Here is a 22,716-nt window from a genome sequence, read left to right as displayed (position 1 = left end):
TAGTACATCTTTACTAATTGAGTAATTCATTCATTCATTCAATCGTGTTCCTTGAGCGCTTACTGAGGGCAGAGCACTAATTGAGTAACTCATTCATTCATTCATTCAATCGTGTTCCTTGAGCGCTTACTGTGTGCAGAACACTAATTGAGTAATTCATTCATTCATTCAATCGTGTTCCTTGAGCGCTTACTGTGTGCAGAGCACTGTACTAAGCGCTTGGGAAGTACAAGTCAGCAACGTATAGAGACGGGCCCTACCCAACAACGGGCTCTCTCTCTCTTTCTACTTCTCTTTCTAGTTTTATTTTTAGATCCTTACAACTCAGGCCCTCAACTCCAACTTCCCGCAATATATGCAGTGCTGCATAGAAGCAATATATGCAGCCTGATTTTAATAATATATATTGGGCTGGCAAACAGTACATGCTTAATAAATAACATTCTTAATAAGTAGCGGGAAGCAGTGTGGCCTAGTGGATAGAGTGCAGGCCTGGGTGTCCGAAGGTAGTGGGTTCTAATCCCTGCTCCGCCACTTGTCTGCTGTGTGATCTTAGGCAAGTCACTTCACTTCTCTGGGCCTCAGTTACCTCGTCTGTAAAATGGGGATGAAGACTGGAGCCCCATGTGGGGCATAGGCTGTGTCCAACGTGATTAGCTTATATCTACCTTAGTGTTTAATACAGTGCCTTGCACATAGTAAGTTTTTAATAAATACCATAAAACATTATAATAACAATTATTATTATTATTATCAATGTATATTATTTTTATGTTTCCCTGCAGCTCTATATGACCATATACCCAGATCTTAAATTGGATAGGATTGCAATGGGAATGTGTGTTTGTGCTGGGTCTCTTTCCTCACTATGTTACAAGGAAGTCCTTGTTCTGTAAACTTGTTCTCTAGAATGTAAGCTCATTTTTTTGTGGGTTTTTTTAATTGTATTCGTTAAGTGCTTTACTATGTGCCAGGCACTTTACTAAGCGCTGGGATAGATACAAGCTAATCAGTTTGGGCCCAGTCCATGTCCCAGTGCTTTACTATGTGCCAGGCACTTTACTAAGCGCTGGGATAGATACAAGCTAATCAGTTTGGGCCCAGTCCATGTCCCACAGGGGGCTCACAGTCTTCATCCCCATTTTACAGATGAAGTCATCGAGGCCCAGAGAAGTGAAGTGACTTGCCCAAAGTCACGCAGCAGACAAATGGCGGAGCCGGGGTAACCACTCAGGTCCTTCTTACTCCCAGACCCGTTCTCTATCCACTCCCAAGCGCTTAGTACAGTGCTCTACACACAGTAAGCGCTTGATAAATCCCACTGATGATGATATCCTGTATATATGTATATATGTTGGTACATATTTATTACTCTATTTATTTATTTATTTTACTTGTACATAGCTATTCTATTTATTTTATTTTGTTAGTATGTTTGGTTTTGTTCTCTGTCTCCCCCTTTTAGCCTGTGAGCCCACTGTTGGGTAGGGACTGTCTCTATGTGTTGCCAATTTGTACTTCCCAAGCGCTTAGTACAGTGCTCTGCACATAGTAAGCGCTCAATAAATACGATTGATGATGATGATATCCTGTTTTAGGGTCTTGGGATTCCTTTTCCTAAGGGGTTCAGGAAACCAGACTGCTCCCTGAGCTGACGGGCTGCTCAATACAAGAGCGGAGCGTCTTTGCCAGTGGTGCAACCGCAGAAAGAGGTGGGACCCCAAAAGGGTGGGGACCCCCGGACTCCCTCCGCCCATCCCTGGTGTCCCAAGGCAATTCTGAGCTTGATCTGCTTCAGACTGTGAGGCGGGACTCCAGGACCTGACATGGACAAATGTGGTCCATGTCTAGCTCGTACTTTTTATGGAGTGGAAAAAACTTTCTTGCTTATGTGACGGTTTTATGCCTTTCTGTGCTTGTCATTTCTCCAATAGCCTTCCAAGAACAGTTCCTTACCAGACATAACATGGACCAGAAAAGTGCTTGTGTGTGTGTGTGTGTCTGTCTGTGTGTGTATCTGTGTGTGTTTGGCTTTGAACAAGTGTTTGTGTATGATGGGGGAAATATCCTGCGAGTAAATCTATTTAAATCCAGAGTAATCCATTCACTCAGTCGTATTTATTGAATACTTACTGGGTGTAAAAAAATCCCCATTTTACAGATGAGGTAAATGAGGCCCAGAGAAGTGACTTGTCCAAGGACATAGAGCAGACAAGTGATGGAGCTGGGATTTTGAACAAGTGTTTATGTATGATCGGAGAAATATCCTGTGAGTAAAGCTATTTAAATCCAGAGTAAGTCATTCACTCAGTCGTATTTATTGAACACTTACTGGGTGTAAAGCACTGTACTAAGCTCCTGGGAGAGTACAATATGACAGTAAACAGACACATTTCCTGCCCAAAAAGAGTTTACAGTCTAGAGGAATTTACAGTGTTCCCTCTATAGTCAATTTCCAAAGTTAGCGCCTTGCCCGCCTCCAGTTCCCACTTAAATTCTTAAAAATGTTGATGGTTTTTGTTTAGAGCTTACTATGTGTCAAGTACTGTTCTAAGTGCTGGGGTAGATACAAGATCATCAGACTGACATAGTCCCTGTCCCACATGGGTCTTAATCCCCATTTTACAGATGAGGTAAATGAGGCCCAGAGAAGTGACTTGTCTAAGGACATACGGCAGACAAGTGATGGAGCTGGGATTTTAGAACTCACATCCCTCTGACTCTCAGGTCTGTGATCTTCCCCACCAAGCCATTCTGCTTCCCATTCCTTAGATTGTGAGCACCTTGAGGGTCAGGAACCGTGTCCAATTCTCCCCTGGATATTATTTGTACGGATTTATTACTCTATTTATTTTACTTGTACATGTTTACTATTCCACTTATTTTGTTAATGATGCGCATATAGCTTTAATTCTATTTGTTCTGATGATTTTGACACCTGTCCACATTGTTTTGTTTTGTTGTCTGTCTCCCCCTTCTAGACTGTGAGCCCGCTGTTGGGTAGGGACCGTCTCTATATGTTGCCGACTTGTACTTTCCAAGTGCTTAGTACAGTGCTCTGCATACAGTAAGCGCTCAATAAATACGATTGAGTGAATGAGTGAATTTCCCAGTGCTTTATAATGGCATTTGTTAAGCGCTTACTATGTGCAGAGCACTGTTCTAAGCGCTGGGGGGGATACAAGGTGATTAAGTCGTCCCATGTGGGGCTCACAGTCTTAATCCCCATTTTCCAGATGAGGGAACTGAGGCTCAGAGAAGTGAAGTGACTTGCCTAAGGTCACACAGCAGACATGTGGCGGAGTCAGGATTCGAACCCATGACCTCTGACTCCAAAGCCCGGGCTCTTTTCCCCTGAGCCACGCTGCTTCTCTAGCTGCTTCTTCAGTGCTTAAAACATTGTTGGGTAAATAGTGAGTACTTAATAAATACTAGTACTAGTTGGCACAGTGGATAGAGCGCAGGCCTGGGAGTAAGAAGGCTATGAATTCTAATCCTGGCTCTGCCACAGGTCTGCTGGGTGACCTTGGGCAAGTCACTTCACTTCTCTGGGCCTCAGCTACCTCATCTGTAAAATGGGGATTGAGACTGTGAGCCCCGTAGGGGACAGGGACTCTGTCCAACCTGATTTGCTTGTATCCACCCCAGCGCTTAGTACTGTGTCTGGCACATAGTAAGCACTTAACCAATACCGTTATTATTTATTCATTCAGTCATTCATTCAATCGTATTTATTGAGCGTTTACTGTGTGCAGAGCAGTGTACTAAGCGCTTGGGAAGCACAAGTCGGCAACATATAGAGATGGTCCCTACCCATTAATATTAACCTTATTAATATTCATTCCTTCAATTGTATTTACTGGGTGCTTACTGAATGCAGGGCACTGTACTAAAGTCTTGATTGAGTACGATATAACAATAAATAGACATTTTCTGTCCCCACGATGCGCTTGCAGTCTGGAGGTAGTAATTAGTATTTTTTAAGCACTTACCTTGTGTATACCACTCCGCTTAGCGCTAAACGGTGCAAGCGAGTTGGTAGATGTGATCCCTGTACACGGGGAATTTATAATCTAGAGGCTCCCAGAGTTTTGATATTTGGACTGAGATCTCGGCCTTTTAAGACTTTTCATGTAACCACCTTCCTTAGATCATTATCAATCGTATTTATTGAGCGCTTACTATGTGCAGAGCACTGTACTAAGCGCTTGGGAAGTGCAAATTGGCAACATATAGAGACAGTCCCTACCCAACAGTGGGCTCACAGTCTAAAAGGGGGAGACAGAGAACAAAACCAAACATACTAACAAAATAAAATAAATAGAATAGTGGATAGCACATGGGCCTAGAAGTCAAAAAGACCTGGGTTCTAATCCCAGCTCTGCCACTTGTCTTAATAATAATAATAATAATAATGGCATTTATTATGCGCTTCCTATGTGCCAAGCACTGTTCTAAGCATTGGGGAGGTTACAAGGTGATCAGGTTGTCCCACGGGGGGCTTCAGTCTTCATCCCCATTTTACAGATGAGGTAACTGAGGCCCAGAGAAGTGAGGTGACTTGCCCAAAGTCACACAGCTGACAACTGGTGGAGCCGAGATTTGAACCCCTGACCTCTGACTCCAAAGCCCGGGCTCTTTCCTCTGAGCCATGCTGCTTCCAATACTTGGCTGCTACTTGACCTTGGGCAAATCCCTTAACTTCTCTGTGTCTCAGTTTCCTTATCTGTAAAATGGGAATGACATACTTCTTTTCCCTCCCACTTAGACTATGAACCCCATGTGGGCCAGGGACCGTGTCCAACTTGATTATCTTGTATCTGTATTTATATTTATTTGTATTTGTATTTATTTTATTTTGCTAGTATGTTTGGTTTTGTTCTCTGTCTCCCCCTTTTAGACTGTGAGCCCACTGTTGGGTAGGGACTGTCTCTATATGTTGCCAATTTGTACTACCCAAGCGCTTAGTACAGTGCTCTGCACATAGTAAGCGCTCAATAAATACGATTGATGATGATGATCTGCCCCAGCACTTACTACAGTGCTTGGCACAGAGTAAGTGCTTAACAAGAACCATCCTTGTTATCTGAGAAGCAGCTGAGAAGCAGCATGGCTCAGTGGAAAGAGCACGGGCTTTGGAGCCAGAGGTCATGGGTTCAAATCCCGACTCCACCAATTGTCAGCTGTGTGACCTTAGGCAAGTTGCTTACCTTCTCTGTGCCTCAGTTCCCTCATCTGGAAAATGGGGATGAAGACTGTGAGCCCCCCTGTGGGACAACCTGATCACCCTGTAACCTCCCCAGCGCTTAGAACAGTGCTTTGCACATAGTAAGTGCTTAATAAATGCCATCATTATTATCAATAATAATAATAATAATAAATGCCATTGTTATTATTATCTCCCTCCTACTTAGACTGTGAATCCTGCTTCGCCCAAGAGAAGCAGCATGACTCAGTGGAAAGAGCCCGGGCTTTGGAGTCAGAGGTCATGGGTTCAAATCCCGGCTCTGCCAACTGTCAGCTGTGTGACCTTGGGCAAGTCATTTAATTTTTCTGTGCCCCAGTTACCTCATCTGTAAAATGGGGATTAAGACTGTGAGCCCCCCCGTGGGGCAACCTGATCACCTTGTAACCTCCCCAGCGCTTAGAACAGTGCTTTGCACATAATAAGCACTTAATAAATGCCATCATTATTATTATTATTATTATCTCCCTCCTACTTACACTGTGAATCCCATGTGGTACAGGGACTGGGTCCAACCTGATTATCTTGTATCTGTCTCAGCGCTTAGTACAGTGCTTGACACACAGTAAGTACCTGACACATAGTCAGTGTTTAACAAATATCATAAAAATATAAATATATCTATAGCGAGAAATATCATTTTTATTATAATTAATGATTACCATCTCTCAGTAAGCGCTCAGTGAACATTACCGATTGATGTCCAATGCAGAGACCTTGCTGTCCTTTACTCTCAACACTCACCCCCTTCCCTACCAGATAGGGACCCTCTTTTAACGCTCCCCTTGGGGTTTTCCGAGCGCCTCTTAGATTTCGGTTCATTGCTGAAGACTAGTTCCCCTATTATTGCCCCCCAGCAGTTCATCTTCGGCGTGTGATCAGAGCTGAAATGAGGAAACCCAAAGCAAGAAGGTCAGAGGAATTGTTCTAACAAAGCCTCCCGCAATGCCGTGCCCCAGCCGATCGAATCCCGCATCTGCCACTCGTCTACTGGGTGGTTTGGGGCAAGTTTAGTTCACTTCTCTGGGCCTCAGTGACCTCATCCGCAAAATGGGGATGAAGACTGCTAGCCCCGTGTGGGACAGGGACTGCGTCCAACCCGATTTGCTTGTATCTACCCCGGCGTTTAGTAGGCTGAAGACGGGTGTACAGGGTGTGCTGCCATTGAGAGAGGCTCTCTTTGAGCAAAACTTTGTAGGAGAGACAAGGTAGCAAAAGAGAAAACAATGCCGGGCCTTACAAACCTTAAGTACAGCAACACAACTAGGGACACAGTTTTTGTTTGCCCAATGCAGCTGGGTCTTTTCAGTCACCTCTGCACACATAGGTGAACTTCTGATGGTAGTGACACCTGTCTACTTGTTGCGTTTTGTTGTCTCTCTCCCCCTTATAGACTGTGAGCCTGTTGTTGGGTAGGACCGTCTCTATGTGTTGCCAATTTGTACTTCCCAAGCGCTTAGCACAGTGCTCTGCACACAGTAAGTGCTCAGTAAAGACGATTGAATGAATGAATGAATGAATGAATGAAATTGTCACTGGTGCCTTTTTCATCAATCGTATTTATTGACCCTATTTTTCAAATATTTCAAATATTTTCAAATATTTCAAATATTTTTCAAATTATATTTATATAATATTAAAATAATATTAATTAATATAATTTGTATAATATTATATTTATATAATGTATTATATTATAATTTCAAATTATATGAAAGACAATTCTCTCTGTCTATACACACACACACACACACACATTCAGTTATAGGTATATATATTGAACACTTACTGGTGCAAAGCACGGGACTAAGCGCTTTGGAGAGTGCGAGATGACAATAAACAGACACATTTCCTGCCCATAAAGAGCTTACATTCTAGAGGAGTTCAAAGTCTAAATTACGAGTGATCACCTAAATACTCCACCCTATGCAGGAAATGATATTTCTGCTTGAAATAATAATGATATTTCTAGGCTTATGCTCTCTATATATGTGTATGTGTGTGTGCATGCACCCTTACATGTGTGTATTTGTATGTATAGGAATATATGCATATATGTGAGTGTGTGGGTGTGTATATATATATATATATATATGTATGCATATTTATATACATATTTTAGACTGTGAGCCCACTTTTTAGACTGTGAGCCCACTGTTGGGTAGGGACTGTCTCTATATGTTGCCAACTTGTACTTCCCAAGCGCTTAGTACAGTGCTCTGCACACAGTAAGTGCTCAATAAATATGATTGATTGATTGATGCACATTTGTATCTACTCCAAGAAGCCTTCCCTGACTAAGCCCTCCACTCCTCTTCTCCCACTCCCTTCTGTGCTACTTTTACTTGCTCCTTCATTCATCCTCCCTCCCAATCCCCACAGCACATATGCATATTTCTATATTTATCCTGTAATTTATTTATTTGGTCATTTATTTATCTCTTAATTTATTTTAAGTGATAAAAAGAAGATTTTAAAACCCGCATGAATGAGGGGATGGAGGCGAGAGGGTCAAGTGACCAGCAGAAAATTGGACACCCTCCTTCGTGAAAGCTGACGACTGTCCCACCTGGCCTCCACTTCTTCCCCTAATTTTCATCTCTGTATAAAAGTCTTCCATCCAAGGGGCCACTGAGATCAGCAGGGCCCAACATCTTGAGCACATCTTGGAACGATGGGTGGGGAACACGTTTTCTGTTTTTCACCAAGCACAAAAACATTCAATGCTAACCAAGACTTTTTTTTTTAACTAGGTCAAGCAAACTTCCCGAGGAAGACATATCCCTGCCGATACTGGACGACACAAGAGTTTGGCAAGGAGGTCCGTCGAGTGCTTGACTGAGATTCTTTGTCAGTGCACCAAATCTGACGTCCAAGCAGCAGCACATGTGCTTCTCCCTCACACCCGCTCATTTTTTCCACTTGCTTTCGTTCCTCTCCCCGCCACACCTCATTTTTCGCACTCAGAGATGATAAAAATTATCAAAGGCATCCAGCTCAGCAATGTCCTATTGGGCTCTCTCTTCCACTGCCCACCCCTTCATCAAATCAGAAAAAAACATCTAATTTGGTGAAAGGGAGGGGAGCATTTTGCCTTAGAGTCAGGGATGATTAGAGCAGAAAATGACCTCAGAGAGTGGGTTTTTTTGTTTGTTTTGCTTTTATAAGGTATTTGTTAAGCGATTACTACGTTCCAGGCATTATAGTAAGTGCTGGGGTAGATACAAGATGATCAGGTTGGGCTCAGTGCTCGTCTTATATGGAGCTCACAGTTTTAATTCCCGTTTTTCCGATAACAAGTAACTGAGGCACAGAACTTTAGTGACTAGCCCAAGGTCACACAGCAGACAAAAGTGGCAGAGCTGGGATTAGAACCCAGGTCAATCAAGCAATCCACGGTACTTATTGAGTGTTTCCTGTGTGCTGGGCACTGTTCTCGGCTCTTGGGAGAGTACAATATAATCAATCAATCAGAGAAGCAGCGTGGCTCAGTGGAAAGAGCCTGGGCTTTGGAGTCAGAGGTCATGGGTTCAAATCCCGGCTCTGCCAATTGTCAGCTGTGTGACTTTGGGCAAGTCACTTCACTTCTCTGTGCCTCAGTTACCTCATCTGTAAAATGGGGATTAGGACTGTGAGCCCCCTGAGGGACAACCTGATCACCTTGTAACTTCCCCAGCGCTTAGAACAGTGCTTTGCACATAGTAAGCGCTTAATAAATGCCATCAAAAAAAATCAATCAATCAATCAATCGTATTTATTGAGCGCTTACTGTGTGCAGAGCACTGTACTAAGCGCTTGGGAAGTCCAAGTCGGCAACACATAGAGACAGTCCCTACCCAACAGCGGGCTCACAGTCTAGAAGAGGGAGACAGAGAACAAAACCAAACATACTAACAAAATAAAATAAATAGAATAGATATGTACAAGATAAATAAATAAATGAATAGAATAATAAATATGTACAAACATATATACATAACTAAGTCCATAATATAATGGACTTAGTAGACACATTCCTTGTCCTTCTGAATCCCAGGTCTAAGCTCTATTCATTAGGCCACACTGCTTCTCATACTGGGTTGAAAGCTTATTTTTCTTTGTCTACTTTAAGATTCATTTGGGCCTGATGATTGATTGAGATATATATATCTATGTAATGAATGTGTATACTACTATACTACTATATATGTATGTGTGTGTGTATATATACTATATAGCCTATATACATGCTAAGAGGGAGAATTTTTCCATTTTGTGGTGAAGCTTGTAGGAACCATGATATTATTTGTTTAGCTCTTACTACAGTCAAGCAATCTGCTGTGCACTGGGGAGATACAAATTAGTTCAATCAATCAATCAATCAATCGTATTTATTGAGCGCTGTGTGCAGAGCATTGTACTAAGCGCTTGGGAAGTACAAGTTGGCAACATATAGAGACAGTCCCTACCCAACAGTGGGCTCACAGTCTAGAAGGGGGAGACAGAGAACAAAACCAAACGTATTAACAAAATAAAATAAATACAATAGATATGTACAAGTAAAATAAATGCATAAATAAATAAATAAATAAATAAATAGAGTAATAAATATGTACAAACATATATACAACTAAGGTCACTTATGGCAGACAAGTGACAAAGCCAGGATTAGAACCCGAAACCTCTGACCCCGAGACCCATGCTCTTTCCACTAGGCCACGCTGCTCCTTTTGGAATACTTGAAGACTTTTTTCTTTTTACAGCCTAGCATTTCCTTGCTGCCTAAATAGAGGATTGTTTGATGTAAACAATCTATTCTATTTATTTTATTTTGTTAGTATGTTTGGTTTTGTTCTCTGTCTCCCCCTTCTAGACTGTGAGCCCACTGTTGGGTAGGGACTGTCTCTAGATGTTGCCAATTTGTACTTCCCAAGCGCTTAGTACAGTGCTCTGCACACAGTAAGCGCTCAATAAATATGATTGATGATGATGATGTAAAGATAGCATAAAGTCTAGGGAGAAGTTGCATTTTGTAGTACAGGCTCAGAGGATAATAATCATAATTATGGCGCTTGTTAAGCACTTACTATGTGCCAAGCGCTGAATTAAGCACCGGGGTGGGTGCAAGCAAATGGGATTGAACACAGCCCAACCTATAGGTTCAGAGAAGCTTCTGGACTGTAAACTCCTTGTAGGCATGGAATGCATCTATCAACTCTGTTGAATTGTACTCTCCCAAGCGCTTAGCACAGTGCTGTGCAATAGTAAGTGTTCAATAAATACGATTGATTGATTGCTTATAAATTAACTTCCATCCTATTTTGAAGAGCTGTTCAGGGCATACGCACTCTTTCATATGGGTATCCAGATGGCTTTGGGGCCTCATCTTCTAATCAGAGGACAGGACGTGATCGGAACAATTTTCTTTTGTAACCACACCACTAAATCACACGGTGCTCCCTCCCCATACCGGGCATTGTTCACGAGCTTCTGACACACATGGACCAATTTACGCAAGGGTATGTGTGTACAAGGCAAACTCTGCAGTTTCTTGAGGAGTTAGTTGACCATTTTGCCATTGCATGCCCTTATTCTCCTCATTTCTCCTGAGCCCTTTATTCAACTTTCTCCAGCACACAGGGTTTGGGGGCAGAAAGCCATTTCTTTTTCTCAGATTAAGTCCTGGAAAATCCCGGCTTTTCTAGGCTCTGGAGAACTAATCTTGAGAAGCTGCATGGTCTAGTGGAGAGAGCATGAGCCTGGACGTCGGAAGACTCGGTTCTAATCCTGGCTCTGCCACTCGCCTGCTGTGTGACCTTGGGCTAGTCGCTTAACTCCTCTGGGCCTCTTTCCTTATCTGTCAAATGGGGAATAAGACTATGCGCCCAGTGTGGGACAGGGATTATGTCCAACCTGATTACCTCGTATCTACCCCAGGGCTTGGAATGGCAAGCGCTTAACAAATACCATTGTTATCATTATAATAATAATTATTAATAATAATAATAAAACCAGGAATCAGAAGAGGTTAAAAATCACACTGCTTAGCTCCTGAGATTTCCAGAGGTGTGGTTCTCGCATTCCTCAAAACCGATGGTATTTGTCTATTTTTTTTTTCCCACCCTGTCCACATGTGGCTCATTGGAAAGAGCACGGGCTTTGGAGTCAGAGGTCATGGGTTCGAATCCCGGCTCGGCCACATGACTGCCGTGTGACCTTGGGCAAGTCACTTAACTTCTCTGAGCCTCAGTTCCCTCATCTGTAAAATGGGGATTAAGACTGTGAGCCCAGTGTGGGACAGGGATTATGTCCAACCTGATTACCTCGTATCTACCCCAGGGCTTGGAATGGCAAGCGCTTAACAAATACCATTGTTATCATTATAATAATAATTATTATTAATAATAATAAAACCAGGAATCAGAAGAGGTTAAAAATCACACTGCTTAGCTCCTGAGATTTCCAGAGGTGTGGTTCTCGCATTCCTCAAAACCGATGGTATTTGTCTATTTTTTTTTTCCCACCCTGTCCACATGTGGCTCATTGGAAAGAGCCCGGGCTTTGGAGTCAGAGGTCATGGGTTCGAATCCCGGCTCGGCCACATGTCTGCCGTGTGGCCTTGGGCAAGTCACTTACCTTCTCTGAGCCTCAGTTCCCTCATCTGTAAAATGGGGATTAAGACTGTGAGCCCCACGTGGGACAACTTGATCACCTTGTATCCCCCCCAGCGCTTAGAACAGTGCTCTGCACATAGTAAGCGCTTAACAAATGCCATCATCATTATTGTTATTATTCTTTTCCAGGCGCTGAGCCGCCATGGAAGACCTCGAAGCGTTGCTGTTCGAAGACTCGGAGAACTACTCCTACTCGTTAGAGTACTACGCGGAGGTGGACCAAGAAGAGACGGCCCACCTGACGGCCGTTCACTCGGTGTCCCTCGTGCTGTACAGCGTGGCGTTCGTCCTGGGGATCCCGGGGAATGCCGTGGTCATCTGGTTCACGGGGTTCAAGTGGGACAAGACCGTCACCACCCTCTGGTTCCTCAACCTGGCCGTGGCGGATTTCATCTTCGTCCTCTTCCTGCCTCTCTACATCACCTACGTGGCCCTGAACTTCCACTGGCCCTTCGGCGTCTGGCTGTGCAAGGCCAACTCCTTCGTCGGCCTGTTGAACATGTTCGCCAGCGTCTTCTTCCTGACGGCCATCAGCCTGGACCGCTACGTCCACTTGGTCCACCCCGTCTTCTCCCACCGGCGCCGGACCCTGAAGAACACCCTCCTGGTCATCGGCGCCGTCTGGCTCGCGGCCGCCCTGATCGCCGGCCCCGCCTTGTACTTCCGGGACACCCTCGAGTACGACAATCACACCATCTGCTACAACAACTTCCACCAGAGCGACGCGGGCATCGTGTTGCTGAGGCACCACGCCTTGATCTGGCTGAGGTTCGTTTTCGGGTACCTCTTCCCCTTGCTGACCCTGGTCGTCTGCTACTCCTGCCTGGTCCTCCAGGTGAAGCGGAGGAGCGTCCTGACGTCCAGCAGGCACTTCTGGGCCATCCTGGCCGTGGTGGCGGCCTTTCTGGTGTGCTGGACGCCCTACCACATATTTAGCATCCTGGAGCTGTCGATCCACCACGGCGGCCACTTCCACGACGTGCTGCAGGCCGGGATCCCGCTCTCCACGGGCTTCGCGTTCCTCAACAGCTGCTTGAACCCCATCCTCTACGTGCTGATTAGCAAGAAGTTCCAGGTGCGCTTCCGGGCTTCGGTCGCCGAGATCCTGAAGCACACCCTGTGGGAGGTCAGCTGGTCCGGGACGGTGAGCGAACAGTTTAGGAACTCGGAGAACAAAAACCTGTGCCTTCTGGAGACCACACAGTGAGTCGACCGTCTTCTCCTCTAGAGCGGCGTGACTGCCCAGCCCGATTTTCTGGGGTCCCCTCGCCGGGGATACCTCCGGGCCCCCCGGCCGCGTGAGGGGCGCGACCAAGTTGTCTCATCGGTTGAAGAGGGCAGACGGCCCCAGTGCCAACACGAGCCTTGGGAAGGGCGTTCTGTTTCATTCTTACCGGTTAAGACAACTGCAACCGCTGTCGCTTTCTCTGTCTTCAAACACCTCTCCTACTGTCTCTTCAAACATCCGTCGAAAACGCCTTAAAACGCCCCATCCGATTGTTGAAGATCAGACTGATTCATTCCAAAAGATGGGACTTTCCGGGCCTGGAATTCATTTTGGTCTTTAGGTATTACCGCGCAGGCACCGATCCCAGGCATACGCTCGGTATACTGCGGACGCATTTAATCTCCTGTGTAGTCTTAGTGCCTCCAGTACATATTCTGCTGCAAGTTGTTGATGTAGCATACTGCAAATAAACGTTTTTAAAACTGGTGCTTAGGGTGTGTGTGTGTGTATTATTGTTGTAGATATATAGGAATGCACAGCTAGATAGATAGATAGATAGATAGATAGATAGATAGATAGATAGATGGATGGATGGATGGATGGATGGATGGATGGATGGATGGATGGATGGATGGATAGATAGATAGATAGATAGATAGATAGATAGATAGATAGATAGATAGATAGATAGATAGATAGATAAATAGATAGATAGATAGATAGATAGATAGATAGATAGATAGATAGATAGATAGATAGATAGGTATAGATAGATGGATGGATGGATGGATGGATGGATGGATAGATAGATAGATAGATAGATAGATAGATAGATAGATAGATAGATAGATAGACAGATAGATGGATAGATGTCACCTTTACACTTGGATTTGTACCCTTTATTCACCCTTCCCTCAGCCCCACAGCACTAGCCTGGGAATCAGAAGGTCATGGATTCTAATCCCGGCTCTGCCACTTGTCTGCTGTGTGGCCTTGGGCAAGTCACTTCACTCCTCTGGGCCTCAGTTACCTCATCCGTAAAATGGGAATTAAGCCTGTGAGCCCTATATTGGGACAGGGACTGTGTCCAACCTGATTTGCTTATATCCACCCCACCACTTTTTTTTTTTGATGGCATTTATTAAGCGCTTACTATGTGCAAAGCACCGTTCTAAGCCCTGGGGAAGTTACAAGGTGATCAAGTTGTGCCATGTGGGGCTCACAGTCTTCATCCTCATTTTACAGGTGAGGTAACTGAGGCCCAGAGAAGTTAAGTGACTTGCCCAAAGTCACACAGCTGACAATTGGCGGAGCCAAGATTTGAACCCATGACCTCTGACTCCAAAACCCGGGCTCTTTCCACTGAGCCACACTGCTTCTCTCAGTAGCGTGCCTGACACATAGTAAGCGATTAACAAATACCACAATTACTATTGCTATATTTTTATGCCTCCCCATCTAGACTGTAAGGTTGTTGGGAGCAAATGGGATTAAGACTGTGAGCCCCGTGTGAGTCAACCCGATTACCTTATATCTCCCCCAGCACTTAGAACAGTGCTTGATACATAGTAAGCGCTTAACAAATACCATCATCATCATCATCATCAAGGAACGTGTCTACCAACTGGGTTATATTGTCCTCTCCCAAACATGTAGTACAGTAAGCCCTGCACCCAGTAAGTGCTCAATAAAAACAATTGATTGATCGATCAAAGGATTGACATGAATTTAGCTGCCCCGTGCCAGGCACGTCAGCTGTGTGACTTTGGGCAAGTCACTTAACTTCTCTGTGCCTCAGTTCCCTCATCTGTAAAATGAGGATTAAGACTGTGAGCCCCACATGGGATAACCTGATTACCTTGTATCTGCCCCAGCGCTTAGAACAGTGCTTGGCACATAGTAAGTGATTAACAAACATTATTATTACCTTTCTCTGTGGCTCAGTTCCCTCGTCTGTAAAATAGGGAAGAAGACTGTGAGCCGCCTGTGGGACAACCTCATTACCTTGTATCTCCCCCAGCACTTAGAACACTGCTTGGCACTGAGAAGCAGGCTTAGAAGCAGTCTTAATCCCCATTTTACAGATGAGGTCACTGAGGCTCAGAGAAGTTAAGTGACTTGCCCAAGGTCACACAGCAGACAGGGCCAGAATTAGAACCCACAGTCTCTGACTCCCAAGCCCGGGCTCTTTCCACCGAGCCATGCTGCTTCTCTTAACAAATACCATCACTATTATTATTATTCATTCATTCATATTTACTGAGCACTTGGGAAAATAATAATAATAATGGCATTTATTAAGCGCTTACTATGTGCTAAGCACTGTTCTAAGAGCTGGGGAGGTTACAAGGTGATCAGTTTGTCCCACGGGGGGGCTCACAGTCTTAATCCCCATTTTGGGGATGAGGTAACTGAGGCCCAGAGAAGTGACTTTCCCAAAGTCACACAGCTAACAATTGGCAGAGCCGGGATTTGAACCCATGACCTCTGGCTCCAAAGCCCGGGCTCTTTCCACTGAGCCACGCTGCTTCTCTTGACAAATACCATCATTATTATTATTATTATTCATTCATTCATATTTATTGAGCACTTGGAAAGTACAATTCAGCAACAAATAGAGACCAATCCCTGCCCACAACGGGCTCACAGTCTAGAAAGGGGGAGGCAGGCAGCCAAACAAGTGAACGGGGAAAGCACCCTACATTATTTAATTACATTATTTAATTATTCTCATTATTTTTCTGCCAAACCAATGGACTCCCGCCAAGTTCCCCAACACTGTTAAGTGCTGCCCTCTGCTGGTTTCTTCATTTATTGAGGAATCTCATTTATTGGGCACTTACTGTCATCATCATCATCAATCGTATTTATTGAGCGCTTACTGTGTGCAGAGCACTGTACTAAGCGCTTGGGAAGTACAAATTGGCAACATATAGAGACAGTCCCTACCCACCAGTGGGCTCACAGTCTAGAAGCGGGAGACAGAGAACAAAACCAAACATACTAACAAAATAAAATGAATAGAATAGATACGCACAAGTAAAATAAATAAATAAATAAATAGAGTAATAAATATGTACAAACATATATACATATATACACAGCGGATCATCATCAATCGTATTTATTGAGCGCTTCCTGTGTGCAGAGCACTGTATTAAGCGCTTGGGAAGTACAAGTTGGCAACATATAGAGACAGTCCCTACACAACAGTGGGCTCACAGTCTGAAAAGGGGAGACAGAGAACAAAACCAAACATACTAACAAAATAAAATAAATAGAATAGATACGTATAAATAAAATAAATAGAGTAATAAATATGTACAAACATATATACATATATACACAGCGGATCATCATCAATCGTATTTATTGAGCGCTTCCTGTGTTCAGAGCACTGTACTAAGCGCTTGGGAAGTACAAGTTGGCAACATATGGAGACGGTCCCTACCCAACAGTGGGCTCACAGTCTAAAATCACTGTACTAAGTGCTTGGGAGAGTACAAGACAAGAATAAACAGACACATTCATCATCATCATCATCATCATCATCATCAATCGTATTTATTGAGCGCTTACTGTGGGCAGAGCACTGTACTAAGCGCTTGGGAAGTACAAGTTGGCAACATATAGAGACGGTCCCGACCCAACAGTGGGCTCACAGTCTAAAATCACTGTACTAAGTGCTTGGGAGAGTACAAGACAAGAATAAACAGACACATTCATCATCATCATCATCATCAATCGCATTTATTGAGCGCTTACTGTGTGCAGAGCACTGTACTAAGCGCTTGGGAAGTACACATTGGCAACATATAGAGACAGTCCCTACCCAACAGTGGGCTCACAGTCTAAAAGGGGGAGACAGAGAACAAAACCAAACATAGTAACAGAATAAAATAAATAGAATAAATAGAATAGATATGTACAAGTAAAACAAATAAATAAATAAATAGAGTAATAAATATGTACAAGCATATATACATATATACATAGCGGACCATCATCAATCGTATTTATTGAGCGCTTCCTGTGTGCAGAGCACTGTATTAAGCGCTTGGGAAGTACAAGTTGGCAACATATAGAGACGGTCCCTACCCAACAGTGGGCTCACAGTCTAAAATCACTGTACTAAGTGCTTGGGAGAGTACAAGACAATAAACAGACACATTCATCATCATCATCATCATCATCAATCGTATTTATTGAGCGCTTACTGTGTGCAGAGCACTGTACTAAGCGCTTGGGAAGTACAAGTTGGCAACATATAGAGACAGTCCCTACCCAACAGTGGGCTCACAGTCTAAACAGCGAGCTTACAGTCTACTACAATGCAATGTGATTTAGGGGATCTCCAGGGGGATCCAGTAACCCTGGTTGCAAATGATTATGGAGTATAAGAAACCTGGGGGCAACTGAACCTGAAGTAGAGCACCGCAGGTAATAATAATAATAATAATAATAATGGTATTTGTTAAGCGCTTACTATGTGCAAAGCACTGTTCTAAGCGCTGGGAGGAAAAGCAATCAATCAATAGCATTTATTGCTCGCTTATTGTGTGCAGAGCGCTGTACTGAGCACTTGGGAGCATACAGTAAAACAGTTGGCAGACACGTTCCCTAACCATGTTCATTCATTCAATCGTATTTATTGAGCACTTACTGTGTGCCCAGCACTGTACTAAGCGCTTGGGAAGTACAAGTTGGCAACATATAGATGCGGTCCCTACCCAACAATGGGCTCACAGTCTAGAAGGGGGAGACAGACAACAAAACATGTGGACAGGTGTCAAAGTCGTCAGAACAAATAGAATTTAAGCTAGATGCACATTAACAAAATCAATAGTAAATATGTACAATAAATAGAGTAATAAATCTATACAAATATATATGCAGGTGCAGTGGGGAGGGGAAGGAGGTAGGGCGGGGGGGATGGGGAGGAGAGGAAAAAGGGGCTCAGTCTGGGAAGGCCTCCTGGAGGAGGTGAGCGCTCAGTAGGGCTTTGAAGGGAGGAAGAGAGCTAGCTTGGCGGAGGGGCAGAGGGAGGGCATTCCAGGCCCGGGGGAGGACATGGGCCGGGGGTCGACAGCAGGTGAGTTTATAGTCTAGAGGGAAGCATAATAATACAAATTCATTCATTCAATCGTATTTATTGAGCGCTTACTGTGTGCAGACCACTGGACTAAGCGCTTGGGAAGTACAAGTTTGCAACGTAGAGAGACGGTCCCTACCCAACAGCGGGCTCACAGTCTAGAAGGGGGAGACAGACAACAAAACAAAACGTGGAGACAGGTGTCAAAGTCATCAGAACAAATAGAATTAAAGCTAGATGCACATCATTAACAAAATAAATAGAATAGTAAATATGTACAAGTAAAATAAATAGGAGTAATAAATCAGTACAAACATATATACAGGTGCTGTGGGAAGGGGAAGGAGGTAGGGCCGGGGGGTGGGGAGGAAGAGAGGAAAAGGGGGCTCAGTCCGTAACAAATCAATTACAGGAGTAGGGGGGTGAATAAAGGGAGCAAAACAAGATGAAGCAGAGCTGGTGGGAGAAAAGGAAATGAGGGATAAGTTAGGGAAGTCCTCCTGTTGGAAGAGATGTGCCTTCAATGAGGCTTTGAAGACAGGGAGAGAGATTGTCCGGTATGGAGACGGATGGAGGGTGTTTCAGGCCAGAGGCAGGACATGGACGAAGAGGTCAGTGGAGAAACAGATGAGATGGAGGTACAGTGAAAAGGGTGTCATTTAAGTCAGCAAAGTGTGTGGGCTGGGTGGCTCAGTGGAAAGAGCCCGGGCTTTGGAGTCAGAGGTCGTGGGTTCTAACCCCCGCTCTGCCACTTATCAGCTGTGTGACTTTGGGCAAGTCACTTTACTTCTCTGGGCCTCAGTGACCTCATCTGCAAAATGGGGATGAAGACTGTGAGCCCCATGTGAGACAACCTCATTACCTTGTATCTACTCAGTGCTTAGAACAGTGCTTGGCACATAGTAAGCACTTAACAAATGTCAAAATTATTATCATTAGTATTAATAATGATGGTGTTTGTTAGGCACTTACTATGTGCCAGGCACTGTATTAAGCACTGGGGTGGACTCAAGCAAATCGGGTTGGACACGGTCCCTGTCCCCCATGGGGTTCACAGTCTCAATCAATCAAATCAATCAATCAATCAATCAATCATATTTATTGAGCACTTACTGTGTGCAGAGCACTTGGGAAGTACAAGTTGGCAACATATCAATCAATCAATCAATCGTAGTTATTGAGCACTTACTGTGTGCAGAGCACTTGGGAAGTACAAGTTGGCAACATATCAATCAATCATATTTATTGAGCACTTACTGTGTGCAAAGCACTGTACTAAGTGCTTGGGAAGTACAAGTTGGCAACATATAGAGACGGTCCCTACCCAACCACGGGCTCGCAGTCTAGAGTGGGGAGACAGACAACAAAACAAAACATATTAACAAAATAAAATAGAATAGATATGTACAAGTAAAATAAAGAGTAATAAATATGTACAAACATATATACATATATATATGTATACATATATCAATCAATCAATCATATTTATTGAGCGCTGTGTGCAGAGCACTGTACTAAGCGCTTGGGAAGTACAAGTTGGCAACATATAGAGACATATAGTCCCGACCCAACAGTGGGCATATATATATATATATATATATATATACATACATAGAGAGAGAGAGAGACGGTCCCTACCCAACAGTGTGCTCACAGTCTAGAACGGGGAGACAGAGAACAAAACCAAACATATTAACAAAATAAAATAAATAGAATAGATATGTACAAGTAAAATAAATAAAGAGTAATAAATATGTACAAACATATACATATATATGTATACATATATCAATCAATCAATCATATTTATTGAGCGCTGTGTGCAGAGCACTGTACTAAGCGCTTGGGAAGTACAAGTTGGCAACATATAGAGACATATAGTCCCTAGAGACATATAGTCCCGACCCAACAGTGGGCATATATATATATATATATACACACATATAGAGAGAGAGAGACGGTCCCTACCCAACAGTGTGCTCACAGTCTAGAAGGAGGAGACAGAGAACAAAACCAAACTTATTAACAAAATAAAATAAATAGAATAGATATGTACAAGTAAAATAGAGAGTAATAAATATGTACAAACATATATACATATATATGTATACATATATCAATCAATCAATCATATTTATTGAGTGCTGTGTGTGTGCAGAGCACTGTACTAAGCGCTTGGGAAGTACAAGTTGACAACATATAGAGACATATAGTCCCTAGAGACATATATATATATATATATATATATACATATATAGAGCGAGACGGTCCCTACCCAACAGTGTGCTCGCAGTCTAGAAGGGGGAGACAGAGAACAAAACCAAACATATTAACAAAATAAAATAGAATAGATATGTACAAGTAAAATAAATAAAGAGTAATAAATATGTACAAACATATATATGTATACATATATCAATCAATCAATCATATTTATTGAGCGCTGTGTGCAGAGCACTGTACTAAGCACTTGGGAAGTACAAGTTGGCAACATATAGAGACATATAGTCCTGACCCAACAGTGGACATATAGAGAGAGAGACGGTCCCTACCCAACAGTGGGCTCACAGTCTAGAAGGGGGAGACGGAGAACAAAACAGAGAACAATCCCCATTTTACAGAGGAGGTAACTGAGGCCCAGAGAAGTGAAGTGATTTGCCCGAGATCACGCAGCAGATAACTGGCAGAGGCAGCAGCATCATCATCACCAATCGTATTTATTGAGCGCTTACTATGTGCAGAGCACTGTACTAAGCGCTTGGGAAGTACAAGTTGGCAACATAGAGAGACGGTCCCTACCCAACAGTGGGCTCACAGTCGAAAAGGGGGAGAGAACCCGTGACCTTCTGAATCCCAGGCCAGGGCTCCAGCCGCTTCGCCAGGCGGCTGCAGCAGCAGCAAGGTGAGGTAGGAGGGGGTGAGGTGAGCGAGAGCTTTAAGGCCCAATGGTGGAGTTTCTGTAGGAGGCAGAAGTGGAGGGGCAATCACTGGAGGCTCTTGAGTGGGGAAAAATGGACCGAATGTTTTTGAGAAAAAATGATCCGGTGAATCAGCAGGGTGAAATTTAGACCGGAGTGCCGTGAGAGGCGGGAGGCAGGCAGGGTCAGCAAGGGCGATGCGGTGACCAAGGTGGGATAGGGTAAGTACTCGGAATAATAACAATGCGGTAGCAGTTGGATGAAGAGGAAAGGATGGATTTTAGCAATGCCGTAAAGGTCGAATTGACAGGATTTAGTGATAGACTATGTGGGTTGAATACCTTCTAGACTGTGAGCCCGCTGTTGGGTAGGGACCGTCTCTATATGTTGCCAACTTGGACTTCCCAAGCGCTTAGTGCAGTGCTCTGCACACAGTAAGCGCTCAATAAATACAATTGAATGAATAGTAATGATGGCTTTTGTTAAGCGCTTGCTATGTGCCAATCATTGTTCTAAGCGCTGCAAGGATACAAAGTAGTCAGATTGTCCCACTTGGGGCTCACAGTCTTAATCCCCATTTTACAGATGAGGGAAGAGGCAGTGAAGTGACTTACCCACAGTCACACAACAGACAAGTGGCAGAGCTAGGATTAGAACCCATGACTTCTGACACCCAAGCCCGGGCTCTTTCCACTGAGCCACGCTGCTTCTCTGAATGTCAGAGATAATAATAATAATAATAATAATGATGGCATTTGTTAAGCGCTATGTGCAAAGCACTGTTCTAAGCACTGCAGGGGGATACAAGGTGATCAGGTTGGCCCACATGGAGCTCACAGTCTTTCTTAATCCCCACTTTACAGATGAGGTCACTGAAGCTCAGAGAAGTTAACTGACTTGCCCAAGGTCACACAGCAGACATGTGGCAGAGCTGGGATTCAAACCCATGACCTCTGACTCCAAAGCCCATTCTCTTTCCACTGAGCCACGCTGCTTCTCAACTCAGAGATGAGTTGAGGGCAACACCAGGGTTATGGGCTTGAGACAGGAAGGATGGTGGTGCCACCTACAATGATGGGAAAACTCATGGGGAGGACAGGGTTTGGATGGGAAGAAAGGGAGTTCTGCTCTTAATAATAATGATGCTGGCATTTGTTAAGCTCTTACTATGTGCCATGCACTGTTCCAAGCGCTGGGGTACATACAAGATAATCAGGTTGTCCCACATGGGGCTCACAGTCTTCATCCCCATTTTTCAGATGAGGGAACTGAGGCCCAGAGAAGTGAATAATAATAATGGCATTTGTTAAGCGCTTACTATGTGCAGAGCACTGTTCTAAGCGCTGGGGGGATACAACGTGATCAAGTTGCCCCAAGTGGGGCTCACAATCTTAATCCCCATTTTACAGATGAGGTAACTGAGGCTCAAAGAAGTCAAGTGACTTGCCCAAGGTCACACAGCAGTCATGTGGTGGAGTCGGGATTCGAACCCATGACCTCTGACTCCAAAGCCCGTGCTCTTTCCACAAGGTCACACAGCTGACAAGTGGCGGAGCCGGGATTAGAACCCATGACTT

The 22,716-nt window shown here is 44.0% G+C and overlaps 1 protein-coding gene across 1 annotated transcript in view; it reads left to right on the top strand.

Annotated features, from left to right (window-relative positions):
* GPR1 (G protein-coupled receptor 1) overlaps positions 1 to 13,606 on the top strand; it is a 53,356-nt gene extending 39,750 nt beyond the window's left edge. Inside the window, exons 2-3 of the mRNA XM_038749319.1 lie at positions 7,999 to 8,066; positions 12,028 to 13,606. Coding sequence (XP_038605247.1) covers positions 12,041 to 13,105 — 1,065 coding nt within the window. The 5' untranslated portion in view covers positions 7,999 to 8,066; positions 12,028 to 12,040 and the 3' untranslated portion in view covers positions 13,106 to 13,606. The remainder of the gene's footprint in view (positions 1 to 7,998; positions 8,067 to 12,027) is intronic.
* Positions 13,607 to 22,716: the final 9,110 nt, after the last annotated feature.

Source organism: Tachyglossus aculeatus, chromosome 7 (genome assembly GCF_015852505.1).
Source record: "Tachyglossus aculeatus isolate mTacAcu1 chromosome 7, mTacAcu1.pri, whole genome shotgun sequence".
Classification (NCBI taxonomy): domain Eukaryota; kingdom Metazoa; phylum Chordata; class Mammalia; order Monotremata; family Tachyglossidae; genus Tachyglossus; species Tachyglossus aculeatus.
This window is presented reverse-complemented; position numbering and strand designations above follow the sequence as displayed.